The following is a 12,223-nucleotide window of genomic DNA, read 5'->3' as shown; positions in this document are numbered from 1 at the left end:
ATGAATGAGCAAGTTAGGCCAGCCAAGCTGCTGTACTGGTAGTAGTGGCCTGTGATGAGTGAGCTAGCCATCCATCCAATCCATTCCAACCATGCTTAATTTACCTTTTGATGATAGATTTGATCCCTCATTAGCTTATATTGCACATGCATTTTGTTATTTCTGGGGGAGAGCTTGGGCAGTTGGACCTTGACAACACCACCACCAGTGCATACATGCATCTATGGAGAAAAGGAAAAGAGGTAAATATTTCAATTCCAAAATGGATCTAGTCACCACCATGACAAGCAAAGGTAGTACTATGTGTGATGAGGTGAAGCATCATCATGTCATATACTAGCAGATAGCTCCATGGACTGTGGGTAAAAAGAGAGATAGATGGATAGATGGATGTGTAGATTCCCAAAGTGAGAAAAGAAAAGATTTAAGAGAGGGGAGAAGGAAAAAAAAACATATAGTGAGCTCCAACAAAGCTATGGGGTGAATGAAAAGATGAAGGTGCTCATGTCCTTGTGGCATCTTTTGCACTCATGATCACAAGTCCAAGACATGTTCAAGTGGGTCATGCATGCACAACCTTGGAAAAGATGAGATCTCCTTCATCTCACTTTCACATTCTTTTTTCTCCCTCCCTTGCACCTTTCCCAGGGTCACCAAATCAAGATTTGTTTGTTTTAGTTAAGGCAGCTAGGGTGTTGTACTACTCAAACTCACTCATGGTCATGGGGGGTTCCACAAAAAGTGCCCTTTTATTTTTCCCTTTGCCTGCTCTCCAGGTCTTCTTGCATTGGTTGGAGACCTAATTAAAGATCACAAACACCCATGCTTTCAGATGGGAATATGCCACCTCATGTAGGGGCACTAGCACAGCAATTGCTCATCAGTTGTACTAGTAGTATTTAGTAGGCACTTTTTTTTTCTTCTCTAGCTTGTTGTTGCATCCAAAGAAAGAGGCCGTTGCTTTCTTGCAACTTCTTCAATTCCCCTCGGCACACATGTACATGCACGATACATTTGCATCCTATCACATCTTGGCTTGCACGCCAATGGAATTGATGAACAAATCTAGCTAGGTCACAAACAAATTAATGGCATTGCATTGTCATGTTGGCCACCCATTTCTCCTTTCCTTTCTCTTTGTTTTTCCTTTTGGCAGTGATACCCCCAAGGCCCCAGAGAGATCATATTCTTTTCTCTACTATCTTAGTAGTTTTTTTTTGGGGTCCCTTCAAATTGGCAATCATGGTGCAACAAGAATGAGTTGTATAGTTCATTCTCGGTGCAATTCCATTCCATCGAGATAATTATTCGGTCCATTTTGGATCGGTGGACGCGTGCATCCATTGATCAAGACCGCACTTTTCACTTTCCTACGGCATATGCAGGGCGACTACTCTTTCTTCCTTTTTTCAGTTTAATTAGGTGACGATGTAAATGTAGCATGACAAGTAGTTTTGGCCAAGTGGTAAGCCAAATTGGTATTTAGCATATACGACAAAGAATATGTCCAATTGGTTTAGTATCAGTTAGTAGTACGATTGACCGGGTATTACAAGAATTAATCCGAAGATGGCGAAGGTTTAAAACGCGGGAACTAGAGAATCCCCAGCTGGTCTCCACGAGGACACAGGATCATTCCATATTTCCATTCGAATTCTAATGGGAAAAAAACTCTATGAAATGCTTGCCAAATTCCAGCGAGAAATGGGCTTAGCTACTGTACTGTAGATGGCCTAGCTTGACCGTCTTCGACTCCGGCTAGTACGTTCATAATTGCGCGTTAAGATCTCGATGATGTAGGACCCACGCCCCCAATACGTACCACTACGAGTTAATTTAATAGCTAATTTATACCATAGTTACCTATAAATGTATTCTACACTAATAATTACATATCATACATATATTGTGTTTTGCAGTTTATGCTGTAACTGGTTGTAAATCTATAGTCCGCTACTATCCTTTTTTTATATTTATCTCCTTGATATGTGTTTATATTTAGTTTTTAGTTTGTTATTGGACCTTCTCTACTCGAGTAGTCCCTCCCAACTACTAGTAGTAAAACGGAAACCTCATCAAAGAGGAGGAGAGAGGTGTGAGGAGGTTTGAAGCCTTTTTGGTTTCCAGGCAAAAGTGCGCGCAGCTTTTTCTCGTTTTGTGCAATTCTGGGGCTTTGCTGCTTTTGTACCCGGCGGCTCCTCTCTTCCGTAGGCCACAGGACCAACCTTTACGTGCATGCATCATCGGTCTGTTTTACTCCGCACTTGAAGGTACTTCTGCCACTTTAATCTAACCGCTGGTACCGGCAGATCTCTCACCACCAACACTGTACATCTAGAGGGACTAGGGACTACCAATGGTACTCCTTGCTCCGTCCGTCTAAAAACAAGTTAAAAGACACATCGGTTGATCTAATAAATTAAAGCAAAAACCTAAAATTTGAATTTGTGAATTGATTTTAAAGTTGATTTTAAAATATTTTTAACACAATTTATTTTAGCGTTGGCTATCTTTAATTGCATCACAGGGAAAAAAATGGACCAAAATATAGTTTCCAATAGGTATAATCCCTTACTTATTTTTCTTGAAATTGGTTATAGGAATACAATCCTGTGGAAAAAAAATATGAGTTAAACATGTCTATAGGACAAAAAAAACCTAAAGAAACTAAATCCTCCAAAATCCTTTGCCAATCCTCCATTTCAAAGGGACCTTAAAGTTTATCCCAAAATAATTTGATTTTTACTCCCTCCGTCTCCAAATCTAAGGGATTCAAACATTTAAGATTTATCCCCTAAATATAAGGTATTCCACACTTTATCTTTCTTCTTTCCTTGCACTAGAAATACTATTACTAGATCAATCACTATAAAAGTGCTCTTTCTTTGCACCTTTGTACATGACAATCAACCCGGGTTAACAAAACCGATCGATTTTTCACAAATCACCGATGATCTCGGTTTGTGGAAAACACATCGATTTTAGATAGTTTTCATAGTTCATCGATCGAAAGTTGTTGGTCTTCACTGTATTTTCTACCAGTTTTTGGTAAAACTGCTTTGGAGCAGTTTTTAGTTTCCAAAGTAGGAAGGTAAACCATGCAATCAACTGTAAGCTAGCTACTCCTTTCAAGCACGGTGAAAGAAAAAAAAAAACAAGAGTAGTAACAGGGGCAGCTAGTAGTTGCACCCTGACAACGGGCGGGAAGCCGACAGCATGTCAACAGCGCAAGATTTCACCCATCATATACAATGAAATTTTTGTCTCCGCTACATGCATGCCTACATGTTGGCTTAATATTGTACTAGATCTACAAGTATAGCTAGGTTAGATGAATGTGCCACATGGTGCGTGAACAACATACACAAAAACATGGACGCATGCACAGATTGTACTCCAGAAATTCAGAGGAAGAAAGATACTCTATACTACTACAAGGTCGCTGTGATTAGCGCGCTAGCTAGCTAGCATTCATACACCTCTTGGAGCACATATGGTACTGTACCTAGAATATCATCATCACTTAATTTCACATGTCACACTTGACAAGGTCTCAAAGTATGAAGAGTTTATATAACTCGGATCAAGCAAAAGGGTGAGGTGAGGGAGCACAATGGAAGAGCCATAGTACATAATCATGTCAAAATTTATGAAATCATCACCTCCCTACTGACGGTGCATATGTACCAACCAATTTAACTCAAAATTTTAAGCTGGTGAGAGAAGATGGGGGAGAAGATGGACAAAGAGCTCCCAGCAGTAACAGATCCAGAAGATCGATTCGTTCGTGTGTCATAACGTGTTTATCGGTGTCATAGTATGCTAATTATGCTTCGATTATGGAGTTATAATCTGGATAAACAGTTTCGCTATAAGTTTTACCGAAAGTGCTTGACACCAGCCCTTCTACTGCAAACTGCATACGGACTAGAGGACCGACTCTCTTGACTCTCCACTCTTGTATAAACATAAGAGGACGTGAATTGATTGCATAATTTGTCCTGTAAATTTGGATGGGTTCGCGCAGAAAATTGGAAACGCGGGCCAAATTTCTCTGTAGCTTGTACCTGCTCTGTACTGTATATACCAAAGCTATCAAAATCGTGCAATAATTTTTCCACAGTCGGTGTTAACTATGCATTCGTAGGACTACCTCCGTCCCAAAATAAGTGCAGTAATAAGTTTTCGTGTCTAATTTTGGTCGTCCGTCTTATTTTAAATTTTTTTATGATTAGTATTTTTATTGTTATTAGATTATAAAACATGCATAGTACTTTATCCGTAACTAATTTTTTTTTAGTTTTTCAAAAAAAAATTTAAATAAGACAAATGATTAAAGTTGGACACGAAAACTCATAGCTGCACTTATCTTGTGACGGAGGGAGTATTGGCTTACTGTGATCTAAAACTGTGAGTACTACTGCTAGTTCCAGCTATCTTTTCTGATACGCCTTCTAAGCTCAACTGCTGCTCTAATCTGCCTATGAAGTCTGAAAGTCTGAAACCGAAGAAGTGATGGACTGATGGTCTTCCCTGCATGCATATAGCAGAAAATGTCGAAACTCATTCTGTTCACTTCTCTAAACGAAAAGGACCGTGTAATGACTAATGAGTCATCCCTTGAGATATATTCATATATATACAGGCAGCTGAGGAAAAAAATAATTAGATAGGTGTTAGCTTGATTGTAGGTAATGCTGGTTCCAGAAAAATCAAAGCGTGTTGCTGTAGTCTCGACGTGATTGATAATAACAGAACAAAAGTGAAAGTGCATGTTTTTTTTCCTTTCCATGCTTTGCGACGTAAGCATCGTGCGTCCGGTGCGTCGGTTTATGGAGGTGTTCAGCGCATCAGCAAAAACTGAATCCAAGCAATGACGCACAGAGACAAATACTCCCTCCGTTTCAAAATGGTTGACACCGTTGACTTTTTAGTACATGTTTGATCATTTGTCTTATTAAAAAAATTAAGTAATTATTTATTCTTTTCATATCATTTGATTTATTATTAAATATACTTTCATGCACACATATAGTTTTATATATTTCACAAAATTTTTTGAATAAGACAAACGGTTAAATATGTGCTAAAAAATTAATGGTGTCAAACATTTTGAAACGGAGGGAGTATTTTCCAAACGGACAAGAAGAAAGAAAACGATGAGATATGGGAGTAAGTATGAACAGCTTGTATTACTGGTCTGTCTTAAGACAATTAATCTAGTAGATTCTATTTACCGTTTCAACAACTTCACTAATCTAATATGCTAAAAAAAATAAAAAGGTGAAAAAAAAACCCAAATTGGTCCTCTTCGGGGGACAACCCGTAAAAGAAAAATACAGATCGGGGTGAGTTCTAAACAAAAGAGAAATTAAAAAAAAAAGAGGAAGGAAGCTTTTTTTTTTTTAACTTGAGTCTTGACACGACCTTGGAATGCACGACCGGTCGAGCAATGGGCACACGTCGCGCTGCCTTGCCGGAGTCCGGTCAGGGGAGGAGGACGTGGAGCGAGGCGTTCTTGGTGGCCGCGCAGACGGGGCACGCGTCGGCGGCGGCCTCGCAGCCGCGGCACAGGCAGAGGTGCCGGCACGGCAGCAGCAGCACGCACGCGTCCGCCTCGCGGCAGGCCCTGCACGCCCTCCTCCCGTTCCCGCCGCCGGACACCTCGGCTGCGCCTCCGTCGGGCGCCTGCACGAAGCAGCACGACTGTGCGTCCTCGGCATCGCCCTCGCCCTCGGCGGCGGCGGCGGCGGCGGCGCAGGGCGACTGGAGGAGCTGGTCGAGCGTGGCGCGGAGGCCCGCGGCGGCGGCCTCGTGGCTCTTGGCGATGCCCAGCCACGCCTGCCCCTCCGCGCCCATCTGGCGGAGCCTCTCGTCGAGCTCCGCGTTCCGCCCCAGGGCGCGCTCCAGCTCGGCCTCCGCGGCGTGCAGCCGCCGCGCGGCGGCGCGATCCACCGCCGACACCACCGCCCGCAGGTGCCGGCGCCGCGCCTCCTCCAGCCCGGCGCGCAGCCTCTCATTCTGTAGGTAGGTGCAGATCGAGTCAAACGCCCATTCGAGAGAGGAGAGCAGACAAAACGACACGGAGCTCCAGCGCCCATGGCGATAAATAAATGCGCGATCGGTGGCGCGCACCTCGAAGCGGACGAGCGCGTCGACCTCGACGCTCTGGCGGTAGAGATGCGACAACAGGAGGCCACCACCGCAGACAGGGCGGCCGCTGGTGGACGCCGCGCCGGAGCCGACGACCCTGCTGCTACTCTTGTGCACGTCCCCGAACGCCTGCGGCGTCACCTGCGGCGGTGGCGGCGGCGGCGGCGGCAACAGCGCGCGGTGCCCGCCGCCCTCCATGACGCTGCTGCTCATCAACAGACCCGCCGCCGCCTCTCCCTCGCCGCCAACCCGCGCGCGCTTCCGCGGCACGAAGCCGCCGCCGAAGTCGTCAAAGCGGCGCTGGCTACAGGTAAGCTCGCTTCGCAGGTCACTGAACACCGCCGTGTTGTTGTTGTTGCCGCCGCCGCCCACCGCCGCAGCAGCAACAACAAGCTGCTGCTGTAGCAGCGCCGCTGAGACGGCCTCGTCCAGGAACAACGCCGATGCGCCGCTGCTCGGCGCCGCGTTCTCCAGAGCCGGCCTGCGAAGAAAATTGTTAGCCACTCGCGCGAGGATAAATTAGGTGGTCGGCAGCGGAAGGAGGAGGAGCGCGAGGCGCATGAGTGCCTAGAGCGCGCGCGCGGGAAGGGAGGCGGCGGGGCCGCGCATGCATGCACGCGCGCGGCGCGGCGCGGGGTGACACGGACCTGATGGCGTACGCCGCGGAGGAGGAGGAGCGGGAGGCGTGGGCGACGTACTGCGCCTGCACGGCCATCATCAACACAAACACCGCAAAACCACCAAACACCGCGCGATGGAGAAGAGGCAGCAGAGCGCGGGGGTTATATATGGGAAGGGGCGGTGGTAAAGACACGTTGGTGCGGGGTGGGGGAAGGGTGGCAATAAAAGGGGGACAAAGCCTGTTCGTCTTGACGAGGTGGGACTAAACTAGAACGAGAAAGATGAGAGGAGGCGGGTGTGGCCTTGACTGGGCGAGCAAGCAACGGATGCGTGGGGTGGCGGATTGATGGGTGCCGGTGCCCGGTGATGGATGATGCCCACCCTAGCTTCCTTTTCTCTCCTCTTCCCTTTCTTTCTCCTCCTTTTCCCCGCCCGCTTTAATAATTTTATCGTTTAGAGCACCCGCAATGGTAAAGTAAAATGCTCTCTATAAAACATGTATAACTCAGCAATAGACTAGATTAATAGTAAACCACCTCAATAGTATGTCTACATGTGTATCTATAGCTCTCTAATACATTGCCTTGTTTTTCTATATAGACTATCGCCAGGTTAGTAGATAGCTTTGCTCTCTCTTTATTTAATATCTTTCAAGTAGGAAAATATAATGATATGGATCTCTTATAGAGAGCTTATAGATAACCATTGCGGATGCTCTTACCATATTCGTCAGAGCATGCACAACATTTCGAGCATTTCGCCCCTGCTTTGCTTTTCGATGCCGCACCGATGGCGAGGCGACGTGGGATTCGATTCGGGGGCAACGCAAAGACTGCAGCACTGGGCCAGCTCTATCGCCCAAGATAACGTGAAATTTGACAATATGGAGTATCTACTAATACACGCGTCTTTGCTGATTTATCATCTAATCATGGCTTCTAATATATAGCACTGGAGCCATAATTTTTTTATTTCATACCATTTTCTCTTTTTATTCCTTCTCGTGTTCACGGACTATTTTGCCCATAGGCTCACATAACATGAGAACAAAGGTGAAGCCGTAGAGGGAGGGAGGGATAAGATAAAGGGGAGCCGTGGCCTCCAACAAGCGTCACAACCACTAAGCCCCGTAACCTGATGATGCCACTGTGGTAGCATCTTGTGCTGCCACGATGCCCCCATCACCGACACCACTGAAACACCAAGAAACCAAACACATTGGACAACACTTCCTCACATTATCAAGAAACCAAAGAAAGATTCAATAACATTCAAGTTAAAGAATGAATTTTAATAAAATATGGGTATATATTGTCAGTTTTTTCACCTGATTGCAACATCCTTATAAGTTACAACATAGTACTTCTAAAATTTCAATGAGAGCTAACTTCTAAAATTTCAATGAGAGCTAAGTAACTAATACAATAATCTCCCTTCAGTAAAGCCTCAATGATAACAGGGGCATCATAGCGGCAGGGGCGGCGGCAAGGTGTGTCCCTGATGTTGAAGCATAGTGGTGTCGGCGCCAGAGATAAGGGGATCATGACATCGGTGGCGACAGGCCAAGGAGGCGGGCTAGCGGTGGCGGAGCAGAGTTGGGATGCTGCCACATGCACTATGATGGAGGGCCTGGTTTGCGGCAGCGCTCGTTGGAAGCCGTGACTCCCATTTTTTCCAATCCCCTCGCTCTTTCTTTTCCCTGTCGTGTGGACCTAGGGGCAAAAGAGTACATATAAGTGAGGAGAACTAAAAAAGAAAAGCAAGGAGAAAGTGGCATGTTAAAAAATCATAGTCGCATTATTGTATTTTAGAAGTCATACGAATTGGATAACATATACGCAAATGTGCGCATATTAGATGTTATATTGTCAAATTTATCGTGAGGTAAAGGCTCGTGTTTTACTCAACTGTTCAGAGTCTTTTTCCCCGTTTCTTTCTGTTTTCGCTTGTAAGCAAATGAAGAGTGGCTTAAGCAAGTTGTGTTTGGTGACGCTGGCGTTTCCGTTTTGTGGGTGAACTGTTGATGATAATTCAATACTGGGTGCAGAAGATGTATCAATAATCCCACGAATTAAAGCTAATTAACCCCCTCACCTTTTCCTTCTTTCATGTGCAAGCGTTTTCTGATAGTACGAGAGTACTACTACAGCGTTATTAGTGGCAGTGCTTCCCTTTTCTAAAAAAAGTCATGCGCCTTGGTGACAATTCACGCGAGATATACGATTTTCGATCATACGAGCAGTGAAGCGCCGTACGCACGTACACGATCCGATCGATCCCTTAGCAGCTTTGATCGATCCTCCACGTGTACGGCCACCGCCACACAGCTGCCCACCACGCCGTACGTTTCGTCGTCTTCTTCAGGATTATTAATCCGTATAGGATCGAGTACTTGCAAAGAAAAAAAAAAACCGAAACAATTAAACCACCCGTACTAATTGGGAGTAAGTAAAATTGATAATCCCATGGACGCATTCATAAGTCCTGCCCGGAAAAACCGAGCGATTTTTGAAACGGCTCGTGACCGCGGGGCATCAACGCGCGACACGCCACGAGTATTCGCTGATCCCAAGTATAGCACTAGTACCTGACGTGATGTGGTAGCTGGGATTTGTTATTGGAGTAAATTTCACACTGAATTGATTTTTTTTAACTAAAGTTTTATAACGGAACATGCCCAACCCATTGTTTGTGCTTAACACCAAGGACGAAGCTATAATATATTTGTGGAATGAAATCCATGACTATATTGTATAGGCTATGAAGATGACACTTGAAATCAAGTAACATTAATAATGCATTACGATACTGATGAGCCAATTTTCTAGCTCCGTCCAGGCTTAACACCATGTATTCATAATTTGCACTTTGGACTGGCCCAATAGTTTGGCTCGGCACGTAGGCTTCAGCCCATCCACACGATCAGGCAGTTGTTGCCCCTTTTCTCTTTTCTCCTCGCACAGGCACCCATGAGGGCCATGACCCGGCCGCCGCTACAGGTGAAGTGCGCAACACATCTAGTGGCACCGATGGCGTGGGAGGAGGGAAACCTGTGGCTAGCCCGCGCAGGGCCAGGTGGTGAGTCACCGTTGCCAAGCTTGCACAGAAGGCAGCAGCTCCGACCTTCACAATAAAAGCATGTCATCGTTGCAAAGCTTGCCAAAACAAAGCAGCTCCGACTTCACCACATACTTGTATCCTTGTTACCGAGCTCATCACAAACGACTAAGCAGCTCCAACTTCTCATGGCGGACATCAGCCAAAGCCACCGTATCACCTCTTCCTGCCTATTGCTGGCACCAGCATATATACTTAGAAAGAGACTGTAACATGTTATCGTTGCCGAGCTTCGTCTCACCCCCAACAACAAAGCAGCTTTGACTCCACGTAGCAAAAATCAAACAAGGATATTGGCCGCCTGCCACAAAGCAAGAAGCGGATCCAACAAGGAGAAGGTCTCGCTGAACATTTTCGCCTTGTTGAGTGTTGGTGTGGAAGTAGGAAGCCCCGGAGCTAACGTCAAAATCATGACTAGACATGTGCATGAAAAGGTTCTCCAAAGCGGCACCCCCAATAGGGACGAGATGTGAATCGCCGCTGCCGCTTGCCCATTAACCGGGGCAAGACTTTCACCTGGAGCACAATGATGGAAGAAGAGGGAACACGTCTTAACGATGCCTCCAAGAATAGAAACGGCGCCGAAGGCGTTGCCAGAGCTAGAAGGCATGGCAAGGCTTTCGCGTATGGTTCCCTGTGCTCCTACACACCTAACCAATCCGCAGACACGACTATCGCAAGAATGCCGCATTGGCCTCGACTCACTGACCTCCGGCGACCAAGCACCCCGGAGCTCCCCATGGGCACGACCTCACCGATGGCCGCAACCAACGAACAACCTCCACCACATACAACAGCACAAAGCGTCCCCGCGGGCACGGCCTCAACGCCGCACGGCCGCCCAAGCTTCTCGACCAACGCTACCACCACCAAGCTCGCCGGCGTAGCACGGCCGCCCTGGCTCTTCGCTCGACGCCATCCAAGCACGCCGGCGGCGCCCAGTCGCCCGGTGTCGTCAGCCGCTGCCACCTGCGTCCCGCCTGCCAGCCGCGCCGTCGCCCGCGTCTCCCACACCACCTGCTGTTGTCTTTCCTGCCAAATACCATCGTCCTCGCGCCACCCGCCGCCGTTGCCCACGCCGTCATCAGCTCACCAGCCAGATCCGATGACGACGGGCCGGATCCAGCAACGGAAGGGCCAGATCCAGTGACGGCGGCGGTGCCGGATCCACAGCCACGCGCTGCGCTGCCACGAGGCCTCCCCCGCACGCCGTGCCGCTTCCTCGCACCGGAGACAGCCCGCCACCGGGGTTTTTGGCCCCACTACCGCCATCCCAGCTCCTGCGCGGTTTCCGGTGGCGGCGGCCAGGGGCTAGGGTTCGCCCCTGGTCACCCGTGCGTGGACGACCGAAGGCGCGTGGAGCTGATTCCCCCTCATAGGGGTTGTTTGGTTGATGGCTAAGTTCGCCACATCTCACTTTGCCACAAGTATGCTATGCCACACCAAATGATGCTAACAATCTGTTGACCATAAGCATGGCTAAATTTTATAAAAATTTAAGTCTACGATGTGTAGGCCCAAAGATTAGTAAAATGAGGCATGACACAGATGTGACAACCAACCAAAAACTATACTACTAAATTGTGGCATGCCTAAGATTTGGCATGGTAATATTTGGGAGCTACCTAAATAGCCCCATAATTTTTGGAGCGGGTGCAACAATGCTACTAGGAGATTTGAAAAACTAAGTTGTGGTAAGTATTATGTGTTGCCACAGTACGTCATGAAGTTCATCTAAAGTGTATATCTATTATAATGTGAGCAAAAATAAATCTATTAGCTTAAAGAAGCACTTGTGTCACAGTCACTACGTATCAAGTTAAGTGTATATATTAACTCTACTGGTGAGCTAGGATTTGTTAGTGGCGTGGTTGGCGCCTGCCTGCTGGGTCTTCTAGGCAGAGCTTTGGATGTGAGACCGAGTGGCAATGCAAGGCAAATGATTAAGATGGAACCGAGAAAGAAGCAAGTGCTATTATACAAAGACCAGCAGCGACTTTTTTTTTTCTTTCGAAACACATCCCTTTAATTACACACATGCATACACTACCTCTATAATTAGCTCTGACAAACTGTACCGACATATCTTGAAATTTAGGGTTGTTGAAATGCTGGGCCAACAAAAAAAAAAAAAGAGCTGCACTGCCTGTTACTTGAAAGGAGCAAGTATCAGAAATACAAACAGTAGCCTTTAGGAGCTGAAGTATCAGAAATTAGGAGCTGGAACTAACAAAATGGCTGTCTTGCACTGAGATTTATGCCACCAAAAACCTTACAGATCAACTAAAAGAGGAGGGGGGGGGGGGGGGGGGGGGGGGGAGCAGAAGTAGTC

At 46.8% G+C, this 12,223-nt stretch overlaps 1 protein-coding gene across 2 annotated transcripts; it reads right to left on the bottom strand.

Moving 5' to 3' along the window:
- Window positions 1-5,354: 5,354 nt before the first annotated feature.
- On the bottom strand, window positions 5,355-7,002 carry LOC127761708 (E3 ubiquitin-protein ligase BOI-like). 2 transcript variants are annotated; one of them, XM_052286032.1, is made up of 3 exons: window positions 6,801-6,997; window positions 6,136-6,634; window positions 5,355-6,021 (listed from the first exon to the last, which is right to left on the bottom strand). In XM_052286032.1, the coding sequence occupies exons 1-3, from the start codon at window positions 6,869-6,871 to the stop codon at window positions 5,488-5,490; spliced, it is 1,104 nt and encodes a 367-aa protein (XP_052141992.1). In that variant the 5' UTR covers window positions 6,872-6,997; the 3' UTR covers window positions 5,355-5,487. The 2 variants fall into 2 exon arrangements, with proteins under 2 accessions (XP_052141992.1, XP_052141991.1); XM_052286031.1 differs by having other exon boundaries at window positions 5,355-6,634; window positions 6,801-7,002.
- Between the last annotated feature and the right edge of the window lie 5,221 nt (window positions 7,003-12,223).

Source organism: Oryza glaberrima, chromosome 2, assembly GCF_000147395.1.
Source record: "Oryza glaberrima chromosome 2, OglaRS2, whole genome shotgun sequence".
Lineage (NCBI taxonomy): Eukaryota > Viridiplantae > Streptophyta > Magnoliopsida > Poales > Poaceae > Oryza > Oryza glaberrima.
This window is presented reverse-complemented; position numbering and strand designations above follow the sequence as displayed.

Bases quoted from the DNA above. Each gene is read 5' to 3' on its own strand.
- LOC127761708 (XM_052286031.1), bottom strand. From the start codon at position 6,871: ATGATGGCCGTGCAGGCGCAGTACGTCGCCCACGCCTCCCGCTCCTCC. The intron at 6,635-6,800 runs GTCCGTGTCACC...TTTTCTTCGCAG, and splicing joins TCCGCGGCGTACGCCATCAG to GCCGGCTCTGGAGAACGCGG.